General features: G+C 39.8%; 1 protein-coding gene across 4 annotated transcripts in view; it reads right to left on the bottom strand.

Moving 5' to 3' along the window:
* The window catches only part of lamc3 (laminin, gamma 3), a 93,839-nt gene that overhangs the window by 15,802 nt on the left and 61,634 nt on the right, over positions 1 to 16,403 (bottom strand). For all 4 annotated transcript variants that reach the window (XM_079606515.1, XM_079606516.1, XM_079606514.1 and 1 more), the window contains 2 exons: positions 16,232 to 16,335; positions 7,904 to 8,137 (listed from right to left, as the gene is read on the bottom strand). In XM_079606515.1, the coding sequence (XP_079462641.1) occupies positions 7,904 to 8,137; positions 16,232 to 16,335 (338 nt within the window). The remainder of the gene's footprint in view (positions 1 to 7,903; positions 8,138 to 16,231; positions 16,336 to 16,403) is intronic.

Here is a 16,403-nt window from a genome sequence, read left to right as displayed (position 1 = left end):
TGCAAGTACACAAATGAGACCTGAGAAAGTTCTGGGAGAAAATAGTCCAAAATGAACCATGGGAGATCTCTATGCTGTAATCTTTGATGATAAGGAAAGTACCTTTACTACTCATTCATGCTGTCAAATTTATCTTCAATGGCAATGCATGTTGTGTTTGTGTGGATGAATGAGATTGAGACTACTCAGAAGGAAGAAAAATCCATTTAGATCTATTTAACGTCTCAAATATTTCTCCTTGACAGGAATGAAGTTACATAAACATAAAATGGAGACTTCTGCTCGAGTCTCCTGCTTCTCACACTTGTCTCCTACTGAGACAAAAACTCTAACACTCTCATATGTGTCTCCTTTAAAGTTTTAGAAGAGATGCCTCAACAGCATCACACACTGTGCTCAGATTTTTCTGCTAAACAAAAGACTTCAGTGGTTTCATATTTGTCCCCTCCGCACCTTTACTAACAATTTCTCTCAGCATGGGGACAAGAGAGCTGACACACACACACACACACACACACACACACACACACACACACACACACACACACACACACACACACACACACACACACACACACACACACACACACACACACACACACACACACACACACACACACACACACACACAAACACACACACACGGGTGTGGGAATTGGTAAAAAATATTAAATATTATTGCGATACAGCAAGTATTGCGATTTGATTCTGCGATATATTGCGATTCATGCCTTCCATATTATTCAAAGGCATTACAAAATAAATTAGGAAAATACGACTGCTCAACTCAACTGCTCAATGTCACATTTTTTAATTCTGTGAACATTATCTTCTACACATTAACTGAAGTGCAAAAACTTAGAAGGGTAGTGCAAAAACTGTCCTTGAACTTTCAGGACACAGGACCTTATTACAGGACAGGACGTAATTATTCTCTGGATAGGAGACCTCTCACATGAATGGTGAGCTCCCAGCACATAACTGTAAATTATTTCATAAAAATTTCACCAATCAGCTTATCATTGTAAAAATGGCACAGCTTTTTAAATATCTAAATGTACACTCTTAAAATCAGAATTTACTCGCATATGCAAGTGATTTACTTAACGTTACTCGTATTGAAGAGGGTTACATTTTCACTTGAATTTGCTGTTGAATGCACGACAACAAAGCACCGCAACAAGCGCCACTTTGTGTAATACGCAAATGTAAATTATCAGAGTAAACTCAGAGAAAACCCGAAAGTAAAACAGATAATTTTATAATTAAATATTGCGATACTTTGCGCTATACTGTATCGATATAATTGCGTGCACAAAATATCACGATACTGAACAGAATCGATTCCCCCCCACTACACCACACCACACCACTAGCGCACACGCAAATCTTGGAACACACACTGCCTTATAAGCCACTGCAGTGTGTCATCATTGTGATATAAGAGATTGACTGCCGTTAATAGATCCAAATCAGAGACAGAGGGAAAAAAAAGAGAAAAGAGCAAGAGGCAGAGAAGAACAGACAGATGGACTGAGAGATCAATAACGGGAACCAGTGTGTGATAACTTCAATGAAAAGGACCTTAGTTTATAAGGAAGTCTGGAGTCTTTAAAGAAAGACGGTATGGTGTCTGGGTTTTTGTTTTTTGTCTGATTTTATAAGCAGCTGGGTTCGGCCGTGTCCCTCTTCCTCTGTTTATTTGTTCTGCTGAATTAGATTTAGGAGGCATTTTATTTTCAGTCTTTGGGAGGTCTGGGAACACAGTGCGTGTGTGTGCGTAGGCATGTGTCTGTGTCGGTCTGACCTGGAGGAAACAAAATTAACTCGGTCTTACTAAAAGAACCACCGCTCCATATATCACTTCACCAAGACAAACTTGAACTATCACACAGATCAATACCACTCTCTTACACAACAAAACAGAGGACACACAGCAACAAGACAACACAACGCAGAGCAATTCTTTTTTAGCCTGGGACAAAAAGCACCAAAACAAGAACACTTTGGTGAATTTGGTGACTTTTTATGAAGTCAGAAGACTTGGATTACAGCAGATTACATTAAAACATGGACCACATTTATGATACTTTTACTATTTGAAAGTTTCAGTCTCCATTTATTTTAATTGCATGGAAAAGATTGTGTTTTTTAATGGTTTTATGGAAGAAAGAATCCGAGGATGAGGATTCACATTTCAGTTGTGTTGTCACCCCAGTCATGTTGCAATCCAAAAGGCAAGTTGATGGAACATTTTGGACCAGAATAATTCAAATCATAACTGAGCTCTTGAAGATGATGTGACATTCCTGTCAGCATTGCAACTGTGATGAGAATGTGTGCAATACAGCTGAAATGATTAATCACATGACGTTTTTCAGCACAAAGAGCCAGTTACACCTGGTCACAAATGTATAAAGAGAGAGAGAGAGAGACAGGAGGGAGAACGGGAAGGTGAGAGAGGTTACATTTAATTCTGTTTGAGTGTAAAAGAAATGCTTGCTACCATCTGTCTGTCGGCCTCTGCGGATGTTAAAGTTGCCCTTATGGTAATATGAGACAGATGTGGCAGATATTGACTGGCAGATGCAGAATATTTTCTATTCCCCAACACTAACCCTACCTCTAAACCTACCCATCACAGAAAACGTTCTGTATTTTTACATTTTCAAAAAACATCTGATTTGACGTATGATTTATAAGCTGTTTTTGTGGGGACAGTTTGTCCCCACAATGTAGGGTTTACCAGGACACACACACGCACACACACACACACACACACACACACACACACACACACACACACACACACACACACACACACACACACACACACAGCGAGAGAGAGAAACAACCACTTCCCTGTGCACAGATCAAAAGCTGCTGGCTTGGAAATTGCATTCATTTGCATTTTGAACCAAAAGTCTCCTTATTCCCTTAAACTGCTTCACGACTGACAGTGATATCAGTGGTATCAGTTTAACATTCTCTCACAGAGAGTCCATATTTATTGGCTTATCAATCAAGATTAATCAATTTGATGTTACATTATGTCCAATTAATGGTCACAAAAGAGGCCAGGTTCATTTTATATTCAAATCAGAATCCTAAATGTGAACAGACTCATCTGTGCTATGCAAAACAGGATGATGTCCATGGCCAGAGGTCTACAGGGATTATCATATCAATGTCTTTATTTGAAATCTTGCATTTCTTCAGGCAAGTTTATTCACAGCACCTGACATTTGTACCTTTCTTCTTTCTGAATTATTCACTTCTTCAGGGTGGCTAAATGTCAGAACCTCCACATGGGCCCTTCCTGACTCTTTGAGAGGGGTGAAAGAATGAGAGTAAAAATAAAGGAGTCCCTCTCTTTCTAAAAACAGGCATGAAAAGGACCCATCCCTGCGGCTGTCCTTTGGGAAAAGGGCGCGCTAGACCCCCGGTACCTGTCGGACTACATCAGTCATAACGCGGTCGAGCTCTTTAGAATATTCATTGCAGTATTGGGGTCTACAATACTTTATAGAGCTAATAAGACTGTAGAATTTTCATTTAGGAGGCTCCAGATGGTTAGCCAGATACTTTTTTTGGTTGCTTAATTAAGAAAAAATATTTATTTAAGAGTTTGTATGTCTTCATGCATGCTTTGTTTTACTATACTGTTTTGTCTTAAGCAATCTTTCGGAGTATATAGACTACCGTTCAAAAATTTGGGGTCAGTAATTTTTTTTGTTTTATTCAGCAAGAAAACATTAAATTGATTGAAAAAGTGTCAAGATATTTATAAGGTTACAAAATATTCCATTTCAAGCTAATGCTGTTTTTCCGAATCTTCTGTTTCACTTGAAGATGTGTGCTCACTATTCTGAAAAATAGACTGCAAATTTTCTATGACAAACGCAGTTGTCTTTTCTCACTACAGAATATCTTCCAGTTATTATTTCCCCTTGTCCTTTCATTATCTTTTTTTCCACCTCCTTTTATAAGGTCTGCTTCACTATAGGAACAATGTCAGTAGGAACAGAGAGAGAAAATTTCAGAATAGAACATACAAAAAAAGCCTTTTAAATGTATGACTCACCCTTGTAAAAACACATTTTAAAACCCATTTGAACACTGGACTTAATATAACACATGGATCTAAGAATATATTTAAGTCTGAGGTGACCATTCAACTCTCTTTGAACAAGCGCGTGGGACTCAGCAGTTTTTCTTCTTTGTTTGCTGGTTTTAATTAAGTACATTTTCAGACAAACATCCTTTGCTAGAAAAAACAGATGGATATTATTTGTATGTGGTGTTTTATGCAGTATAAAGTAATTCATTGTTTTTGCTATATTTACTGATCTAAAACGAATGCACATCTACTTCGCATAGGATGCGGAGAGAAAGAAAGTGAGAGCAAGAGAGAATTAAAAAGACACAATGGACCAGGGTGAGATATGAATGCTATCACACTCTCTGTGACTGTTCCAGTTAATGTATATACATTTATATGAAAACCCCATTCTCAGAAAGCCACTATTTTTCTGCTGCTCTCTCTGTTCTTTCCCTCATTCTTCCAAGACAAATACAAGCCCTCTCCGCCTAATTTTATGGATGGGATCCCTTAAATTAACATGGTCAGGAAAAGCACTCAAGAAAGAGACCAGAAAACACACACGCACGCAAAATATTTGTGCATCCGAAGGACATATGCTTGACTTCATTAGCCCTCCAGCACAACACCGTGCCACAGTTCCATTTTTCCGCCACAAATATTAACATTTTCCAATCTGTTGTATAGCTCGCAGGAAAATAGAAATGACACAAACGGGTAGACTTTAAATATATCACAATTACGAAGCACCACTGGTTTCAGCCCGAAGAGGCGAGCTACCCTCCTCTCCTATCTCTGACCAAACAAACAACACCTGTGCTAAGTGACAAGACTAATAACCAATTAACAGCCAATTACAATTACCGTGAGAAACACCCTCTCACTTGGAAATAATAAATCAAAGGGGCGTGGCCTGTCAGCGAACTAACCATTCCTGAAGCGGGAATGAGATCAAATCAATGCTCATCAAAGGACTAACAAAACATAATTAGGCTTACGAATAGGAAATGAGATTAAAACACACTGAGTTTTTGGTGCAGAGAAAAATGAAGAGTGACGTATGCATATGCTAATGATAAGCGTGCTGCTTTTCAGCGGGGACCTTGCGGGCCTAGTTCTATTTACGAACCTGGAAAATATTTAAACAGCTAAATGGCAATGAACAGCACCCGCTGTGACTTGGGTAGAATCTGCTTTGAAGTTAAACAGGTTCATAAATAAATAAAAAGAGTGGGCTCCTCCTTTTCTCCTGGGAGTTGGAGATTTCCTGTGCATACTTTCGTTCGATCTTTTGCCCCCCCCTTGATCTCCTATTGCTTTGATTCCCTAGTTCCTTCTTCCTTCCAATCCCTCCCTTTTTCTCGCATACTCTCACTCTGCTTCAACCTCTTGCCTACCTCGAGTGGTAGATAAAGTCATGTCTGACATTAATTTGTAATGTTAAAGACTTGTACCAAACTAATCACACATTACGCTCATAATAAGAACGATGGAGGTTTAATTTGCCGCATATTAAGGGAGTGAAATTACTCATCAGTGTGAAAGAGAGACCGACAGAGAGAGAGAGAGAGAGAGAAAGAAAGATGGGAGGACAAACGTTCAAATCCATGCCAGGAGTCGTCGCTGAAAGGAGACAGACACAAATAAACACTCTTTGTTGTGCAATCGACATTACAATTAATTAGTTGGTGGCTGACTCGCAGGTCTAATAGAGGAAAGAGTAGCGAGCGTGAACTCTATCTACCCTGTACAGAAAGACAGCCTGCCATTCTGCTAATAGGGTCACGGAAAGAACAAGAGGAGGAATGAAAAAGTGAGAGTGGAACAAGGGGAAGCAATACAGAAAATGACAGGAACAAGAAGAGGAACATTTGAGTGATTGTGCTGGAGGTATAAAAATGTGTTTGGAAGCATAGTCAGAGACAGTATAAGCAGACCACTTAAATTAATTTGGAGAAATTGCAGCGGTCTATATGGTGGCTCTAGGAATAGAAGTTCTATCTTTAAGATAAAAGAGCAAATCATATTTTTGATAGATGGATTGGATAGATGGAGATGTACGTCTATTACACAACCATTCAAAACAAAAGTTTGAAATTTGAAACACTAAAGACATTATTTTTTAAATTCATCCGTCTGTTCATCAAATGTAGCATTTAGTTAATCAAAATACAATCTAAAACATGTTTAGAGTTTAATGATTACTGTTTAAAATAAATGTTTTCTAGATATTCAAAAATTATAGTCACTTGCTCACTTCAGTTCAAAAGATTTGGGTAAGTTTTTGTTTATTTGTTTGTTTGTTTGAAATAAAGAAATACTTTTATTTAGCAAGGCTGCATTAAATTGTTTAAAATTGACAGTAAAATAATTATAATGCTAGAAAAGCTGCATTTTTTGAGCAGCAAATGTTTCTTGAGCACCAAAATTCAGCATTTAGATCATTCTGATCATGTGACATTGGCTGCTTGCCGTCCCAGCAATAAATTGCCGTTTTAAATATATAAAAACTATACTGTATATATATACTGTACATTTGATCAAATAAAAGCAGCCTTGGTGAGCATGAGATACATACGTTATATATGGTATAGATGATTGTGTTATATAATCCTTAAGAAATCCTTCTAATGTGCTGATTTGGTATTCAAGAGTCTTTTCTTATTATTAGCACATTTGGAAATGGTTGTGCCGCTTAATGAACTGTGGAAACAGCAGAACCATGTATTTTTTACTTGTTAAAGTAGTAAATACACATGCCATGCATTTCTTGTAAGTCACTGTACATTTTCAAATTAAATTTTGGTTTATAAATGGCCCAACACAAACACATTTTTCTCACGTCATTATATTGTTTTTATGAGAGATGAAGGCTATTCCGTACACAAGCACAAAGCAAACACGATCTAACCAGCACAGTGACAGAAGTGTACATGAGAGTTTGTAGTTTGAGAAAGAGACCCCTGCTTGAAGCTTCATTGAACAGCACACACGAACACCAGCTTTATCTGCCACAGTCAAAAGAAGATGCTGCTGGCCTTTAGGAAGAGCTAAAAGAAAAAGCCACACCTGACACTTGCATGATAAATGATTCGAAATTAGTATCCTGGATGAATAATGGCCAGTTTCTTTCAAAACACAACAACAACAAATGTCTTAGTGTTTCAAACTTCTGAATGTCAGTGTATCTACCAGCCGCGGCTCATATGTAAGGGCAGGTGGGACAGAGCCCCACCAAAATATTTGTCCAAAACATACTTCGGTAACACTTTAGATTAGGGTCCAATTCTAACTATAACTAACAACTACGACTTTTCCCTCAATAAACTCTTAATTACTGCTTTTTAATAGTTAGGTGGTAGTTAAGTTTAGGTATTGGGTAGGAATTACCGGTAGGTAGGATAAAGGGATGTAGAATATTATCATGCAGAATAAGTCATAAATATGCTTTATAAGTACCGGTACTAATAAACAGCTAATATCCTAGCTAATAACCGACTAGTTAATAGTGAGAATTGGACCCTAAACTATAGTGTTATTCATACTTTTGTATAAATTGAATCAATAATAGATTGTAAATGTGTTCAGCATTCTGCAACAAAATATTATTTTAAGTCGTAAAGTGAGCTACTGGTATCTACATAGGAAATATCTGCTCGGATACGAAACTGGCTGCCACAACCGACTTGACTTCAAGGAACATTGTTATAGTGGGAAAACAGTATATGATGTATTATTTGAAGATATCATGCATGGAAGCTGTGTACAAACTGCATACTAATAAACAAACACACTCCCAACCTGTCTCAGGATGGCAGGTCCCATGTTGATTGCAGTTGCAAGGTATACATGGGGAGAAGGGTCCACCATTTGGAGTCTCCCTGGTGAATCCAGGAGCACAGAGTTCACAGAACAGCCCTGTGAATCCCATGGGACAAGTACACACCTCCACCCATGGAGCATGTGGAACCACATCAGGCTGGTAGGTTGTCTGGTCTGCAGATTCAAGGGTTACCCTGGAGAGTTGAGAGGTGTCTGAAAACAAGAAAAAATATATACATTACCTACAATATGTGTACAACCTACGAATAAATAAATACACACACTACCATTCAAAAGTTTGGGGTCAGAAATATTTTTGTAAAGAAATTGAGTCATTTATTTAGCAAGGACTCATTAAATTGATCAAAAGTGATAGTACTTGTTTTTTGTTGTTGTTGTGTTACATTGTAACAACAAAAAATTTAAAAAGGTACACTTTTTGAGTATCTGTACTTTACTTGAGTATTCTTTTTTCTGGAAACTTTTTACTTTAACTTCACTACATTTGAAAGACAAATATTGTACTTTTTACTCCACTACATTTCTGTCAAGGTCCTTGAGTAGAAAGTAGTAATGTCAGTCAGGGGATGATTTTGGTTGCAAACTTGCAAAGGGGTTGCATTTTGGTTGGAAATCAAAGTCGGATTGAGTCAGAACCCCACATCGGATTGACGTCAGAACCCCACATCGGATTGAAGTCAGAACCCCACATCGGATTGACATCAGAACCCCACATCGGATTGAAATCAGAACCCCACATCGGATTGACATCAGAACCCCACATCGGATTGAAGTCAGAACCCCACATCGGATTGACATCAGAACCCCACATCGGATTGACATCAGAACCCCACATCGGATTGAAGTCAGAACCCCACATCGGATTGACGTCAGAACCCCACATCGGATTGAAGTCAGAACCCCACATCGGATTGAAGTCAGAACCCCCCATCGGATTGACGTCAGAACCCCCCATCGGATTGAAGTCAGAACCCCACATCGGATTGACATCAGAACCCCACATCGGATTGAAGTCAGAACCCCACATCGGATTGACATCAGAACCCCACATCGGATTGAAGTCAGAACCCCACATCGGATTGACATCAGAACCCCACATCGGATTGAAGTCAGAACCCCACATCGGATTCACATCAGAACCCCACATCGGATTGACATCAGAACCCCACATCGGATTGAAGTCAGAACCCCACATCGGATTGAAGTCAGAACCCCACATCGGATTGACATCAGAACCCCACATCGGATTGAAGTCAGAACCCCACATCGGATTGACATCAGAACCCCACATCGGATTGAAGTCAGAACCCCACATCGGATTCACATCAGAACCCCACATCGGATTGACATCAGAACCCCACATCGGATTGAAGTCAGAACCCCACATCGGATTGACATCAGAACCCCACATCGGATTGAAGTCAGAACCCCACATCGGATTGAAGTCAGAACCCCCCATCGGATTGACGTCAGAACTCCACATCGGATTGAGTCAGAACCCCACATCGGATTGAAGTCAGAACCCCACATCGGATTGACATCAGAACCCCACATCGGATTGAAGTCAGAACCCCACATCGGATTGACATCAGAACCCCACATCGGATTGAAGTCAGAACCCCACATCGGATTGACATCAGAACCCCACATCGGATTGAAGTCAGAACCCCACATCGGATTGAAGTCAGAACCCCACATCGGATTCACATCAGAACCCCACATAGGATTTAAGTCAGAACCCCACATCGGATTGAAGTCAGAACCCCACATCGGATTGAAGTCAAAACCCCTCATCGGATTAACGTCAGAACCTCACATCGGATTTAAGTCACAACCCCACATCGGATTGAAGTCAGAACCCCAACATCGGATTGAAGTCAGAACCCCCCATCGGATTGAAGTCAGAACCCCAACATCGGATTGAAGTCAGAACCCCCCATCGGATTGACGTCAGAACCCCACATCAGATTGAAGTCAGAACCCCAACATCGGATTGAAGTCAGAACCCCCCATCGGATTGAAGTCAGAACCCCAACATCGGATTGAAGTCAGAACCCCCCATCGGATTGACGTCAGAACCCCACATCAGATTGAAGTCAGAACCCCACATCGGATTGAAGTCAGAACCCCACATCGGATTGAAGTCAGAACCCCACATCAGATTGAAGTCAGAACCCCCCATCGGATTGACGTCAGAACCCCACATCAGATTGAAGTCAGAACCCCCCATCGGATTGACGTCAGAACCCCACATCGGATTGAAGTCAGAACCCCACATCGGATTGACATCAGAACCCCACATCGGATTGAAGTCAGAACCCCACATCGGATTGAAGTCAGAACCCCCCATCGGATTGACATCAGAACCCCACATCGGATTAAAGTCAGAACCCCACATCGGATTGAAGTCAGAACCCCACATCGGATTGACATCAGAACCCCACATCGGATTGAAGTCAGAACCCCACATCGGATTGAAGTCAGAACCCCCCATCGGATTGACATCAGAACCCCACATCGGATTGAAGTCAGAACCCCACATCGGATTGAAGTCAGAACCCCACATCGGATTGACATCAGAACCCCACATCGGATTGAAGTCAGAACCCCACATCGGATTGAAGTCAGAACCCCACATCGGATTGACATCAGAACCCCACATCGGATTGAAGTCAGAACCCCACATCGGATTGAAGTCAGAACCCCACATCGGATTGATATCAGAACCCCACATCGGATTGAAGTCAGAACCCCACATCGGATTGACATCAGAACCCCACATCGGATTGAAGTCAGAACCCCACATCGGATTGAAGTCAGAACCCCCCATCGGATTGACATCAGAACCCCACATCGGATTGAAGTCAGAACCCCACATCGGATTGAAGTCAGAACCCCACATCGGATTGACATCAGAACCCCACATCGGATTGAAGTCAGAACCCCACATCGGATTGATATCAGAACCCCACATCGGATTGAAGTCAGAACCCCACATCGGATTGACATCAGAACCCCACATCGGATTGAAGTCAGAACCCCACATCGGATTGAAGTCAGAACCCCACATCGGATTGAAGTCAGAATCCCACATCGGATTGACATCAGAACCCCACATCGGATTGAAGTCAGAACCCCACATCGGATTGACATCAGAACCCCACATCGGATTGAAGTCAGAACCCCACATCGGATTGAAGTCAGAACCCCACATTGGATTGAAGTCAGAACCCCACATCGGATTGAAGTCAGAACCCCACATCAGATTGAAGTCAGAACCCCCCATTGGATTGAAGTCAGAACCCCACATCGGATTGAAGTCAGAACCCCACATCAGATTGAAGTCAGAACCCCCCATCGGATTGACGTCAGAACCCCACATCGGATTGAAGTCAGAACCCCCCATCGGATTGACATCAGAACCCCACATCGGATTGACATCAGAACCCCACATCGGATTGAAGTCAGAACCCCACATCGGATTGAAGTCAGAACCCCCCATCGGATTGACATCAGAACCCCACATCGGATTGAAGTCAGAACCCCACATCGGATTGAAGTCAGAACCCCCCATCGGATTGACATCAGAACCCCACATCGGATTGACATCAGAACCCCACATCGGATGGAAGTCAGAACCCCACATCGGATTGACATCAGAACCCCACATCGGATTGAAGTCAGAACCCCACATCGGATTGACGTCCGAACACGACGCAAGATTGATGTCAACATCGGAAATGAAAGATTTTCATTTTCAACAATACAACGTCTGTCCAATGTTGGAGATTAACGTAAATCTGACGTTGGATTCTGACATCAACCTGATTTTCATTTCCAACGTTGGGTTTGGTCTTCAAAATGCAAATTTTTGCAAATTTAGCACACTAGTAAGGCTAACATATTCATACTAAAAGCAAAAAAAAACTTTAAATAGGGCACTATTTGAGGGAACCATTGTGGACATTATTGAGTGAACTTATTCAATCTCACATTCAATCCCACAACTGGAACTGTGTTCTAGAAATACATTTGATATTGATATTAGGGTAGGTAGGCAGGCATAGATTCAGAGGCATAAGGTACTGTAAATATTACATACAAAAATGCAACAATAATAAAACAATGCATTGACATTTACAACTTTTACTGTAACAGAGTAATATTTGACCAGTAGTGTCTGTACTTTCACTCAAGGAGGGAAGTTGTGTATATACATGTAGCTAACGAGACTGATTAACAAGACACACCTGAACTAATTAACTGATTAGAAGATAAACTCAGACATGAACAGAACAGGGAAAACCAAACTAAAAACAAACATAACCCTGACAATAACATTATTATATCACAAATATAAACAAATCTAACCCCACATGGTTAAACAGTAAATTAAATTAAATAATCATGCTTCTAATCCTTGGGACACAAAGAAGTGCCTTAACAGTAAAATGTATTGAGACTAGTTTTTTTTTACTTAAGTGTTTATTATAGAGTAATAAAAATAGTGCATCAACCATTATAAGTAAAGTGCTCATGGAAGAGTTGTGTTTTTTTCTCTCTCTGAAGGTAAAGAAGGTTTTAGGCGTTCTGATGGATTTGGAAAGAGCATTGCACAATGGAGCTACACTGAATGTGAAATCACGGTGTCCCGTCCACTTGTAATTGCCCTCACGATGTACGTAGCTTGCATAGCCTGCCTGCTAAAGCTCCCCTCTGCCTCTCTCTCACCTTTGCTTACACACAGACAGACATCAGGACCACTGGGTGCAAGCAGATAGAATCTTTGATCACTGTATGAATAAATGAACAAGGAATGAATTAATCAATAAGGGCTGAGTGGGGAGAGGTGGAATATGGTGAAGGTGAGTGGGTCTTTGTTTCTCTCAGGGATCCATACCGCCTAATAAATAGTGATAGAGGGAGGCTGTACACAGATCAAGATTCTCTTACCTCAACTCTCTCCTTCTCTAGGGTCTCAGAGTCCTATCATCTCAACTTTCATATCAGGACATGGCCAGGAAGAACAATGTTTATGTGTGCTTTAGAGAGATACCGGCAGTTGTATTTGCGTGTTCATATTATAGACAAACTGATTATCATGTGTACATTGTAGAAGAAAGGGAGAGCAGTTCAAACACATGCACATATTTCAGCACACCAGTTTCGAAGAATCAATAAGAGGACCTGCCAGTGCAGGACGTGGTACAGGAATAATTATGCTCTTTGGTAAGCTGTAATTTACTTCTTTTGATGAAGAAAACAGACGAGAGAGAGATAGAGAGAGAGAGAGAGAGAGAGGGAGAGAGGGAGAGATATATAGAGAGAGAGAGACAGACAGACAGACAGACAGACAGAGACAGAGAGTGTGAGCGAGAGACAGAGTGTGTGAGTGAGAGAAAATATATTCAGTGTTCCTCCGTAGAATCATACAAAATCAAACTGTTTGTCTCAGACTCAAATATTGCAGCATTCATTCTTAATGTATTTGTACGTGCAGCTTGGCAGGTATATTATGCAGTTTAGGTTACTCTTATAGTAATTCTCTCTCTCCCTCTCTCTCTTTTTTTACAGCCCCTTCCTGAGTGAAGATATCTGCTGCTTACTGTTCTGCTCCAGTCTAAAAATTGGAATTCAAAATGTTATTTATTTAAATGGGAGTTTTATTGTGTCTGTTTTACGTGATATTATTTTAACTATAGAAGTTAAAAATGTAGGCACTATGTTGATATTCAGAATTATTTTATATTATAAAATATTGGTCCAAAAAACTGCCCACAAAACCTCTTACAATACAACCTTAATCTAGAAGGATGTCCTGTTACTTTATCCTCTTCAGTAAAAGATCTGGGTGTCATACTAGACCGCAACTTGTCTTTTGAAAAGCATATTTCAAATGTCACAAGAACAGCCTTTTTCCACCTTAGAAACATTGCTAAGCTACGTAATATGCTATCAGTTTCTGATGCAGAAAAGTTAGTTCATGCATTCATGACCTCGAGACTAGATTACTGTAATGCTTTATTAGCTGGTTGTCCTGCGTCCTCTATAAACAAGCTACAGTTAGTCCAAAATGCAGCCGCTAGAGTTCTTACTAGGTCAAGAAAATATGATCATATAACACCAATTTTATCATCTCTACACTGGTTACCTATTAAGTTCCGTATCAATTACAAAGTATTGCTACTGACTTATAAAGCCCTAAATGGTTTAGCTCCTGTGTATTTAAGGGATCTTCTATCGCCCTACAATCCATCGCGCTCTTTAAGATCGCTAAATTCGAGGCTTCTGGTCGTACCTAGGATAACTAAGTCCACTAAAGGAGGGAGGGCGTTTTCACATCTAGCTCCTAAACTCTGGAATAGCCTTCCTGATATTGTCCGAGGCTCAGACTCGCTCTCCCAGTTTAAAACTAGATTAAAGACGCATCTCTTTAGCCAAGCATTCACATAATGCATCTCATACCTTTTATACTACAGTTAAATCAGATCAAATGCCTTCATATTATGAACAGCAGCTACGCTAATTATTTCCCATCTGCCTTCTTTTGTTGTTATCTCGGGACGCCTGTCCCGAGATAACTCAAATAGATTTCGTCAGCTCCAGTTAAGTATCCAGCCCCTCATGGAGACTTCAGATGCCCCAAAGAGACGACTCGACGCCTGTGACGAGACGACCCAACGCCGGCGATATGTTATGCCCTAAATTTATGATTAACTAACTGTATTTTTGTATGTACATTTCTGAAATGCATTTTCTGTAAAGCTGCTTTGAAACAATATGTATTGTGAAAAGCGCTATACAAATAAATTTGAATTGAATTGAATTGAATTATATATAAATTATTTCATTCATTCGTTCGTTTAGAATTATACTTAATAAATCATTATCACAATCACATTCATTACACAGGAGCAATGTTAAATGCAATACACTCATGACATTGCTTTTGATTAGCTACCTAACATTTTCCAGAATGAAAAGCAAACCCATCGTAACATAATTTTTTCTATGTCAATCTTTTGATCTGTTCGAAACATATGGTGATTTACATTTTGAAAAATTAAACGATGAATTCATGCCACAATGAAGAACACTCACACCTATGATTCACTCAGCTATACTGTGTATTCCACTATGTGATGCGTTCTACTTGGAACGTTGATTAAGAACATCACTGCATCAATGAAGCCCTTTTTCAATTCAATCTAAACAGCACAGGAATCATGTCACAATGAATACCATCACTAAACAATCACAGGCCAGGAATGAACTGGCGGGGGCATGCCCAAAGTTAAAGGCTCCTCTCACTTCTAATCAATCACTGAATACAGTACAGTCTATACTACTAAGTTTAAAATGCTTGTTCCTTTCGCTGTTTTAAATCTATTTATTTTAGTCTGCAATTGATTGCATTTCAGTGCCAGTCTTTTCCTTATATATGTGACCCTGGACCACAAAACCAGTCACATGGGCCAATTTTTTTAAATTCAGATGTATACATCATCTTTCCATTGATGTATGGTTTGTTACAATATTTGGCCGAGATACAACTATACGAAAATCTGGAATCTGAGGGTGCAAAAAATCGAAACATTGAGAAAATCGCCTTTAAAGTTGTCCATTTATGTTCGCAATTGTGCTGGATTCACTCACTCAAATACTGTACCGGTAAATGTTTTATATATTTACGGTAGGAAATTTACAAAATATCTTCATGGAACATGATCTTTACTTAAAGGAGAACTCCGGCGCAACATAAACCTTTGGTCTAATTACACATTGTAATTTTTCATGATTATCTGTAAATAGTTTTATCTCAGTTGAGATACAGTTTAGCCTATAACGCTAGTATAACGCTAGTATATAGGGCATTGAGTAATGACAAATAAAAATCGCTTATTAATACCACTAACAAGGCTCAAAATAGCCCCACACTAACACGGTAGCATAATGAGGGTCCCTACCTTCAAACCGAAGCATTGAGAACTTTGACAGTGTCCAGACAGTTTAATAAGAAGATATTTTATACATACAGTTAGTGATATAAAATCTGATACAGATACTGACAAAGTTCTCAACCAAAGGTTCATTTTGCGCCGGAGTTCTCCTTTAATATCCTAATGCTTTTTGGCATAAAAGAAAAATCGATAATTTTTACCCATAGGCTACAATGTATTGTTGGCTATTGCCACAAATTAACCCGTGTGACTTGGACTGTTTTGTGATCCAGGGTCACATATTTGAATACATGTGATGTGTACACATATATAAACAATGACTTACAGTTCTGGCCCCCTGCATTGCTGATGTGTAGAGCAGTTAGATTGTAAAGCATTCGGAGAAACTCAAATGGGGCTATAGATGGAATTACGTCCTTCTCTGTTAACCTGGAAACCAGAAAGCAGAAACATAATAATTAGAGACGTTACTGTGTCTGCTACGATAACTAGTGTTT

Source organism: Phoxinus phoxinus (assembly GCF_949152265.1).
Source record: "Phoxinus phoxinus genome assembly, chromosome: 3".
Lineage (NCBI taxonomy): Eukaryota > Metazoa > Chordata > Actinopteri > Cypriniformes > Leuciscidae > Phoxinus > Phoxinus phoxinus.
Note: the sequence above shows the minus strand (reverse complement) of the source record. Positions and strands in the feature narration are given on the sequence as shown.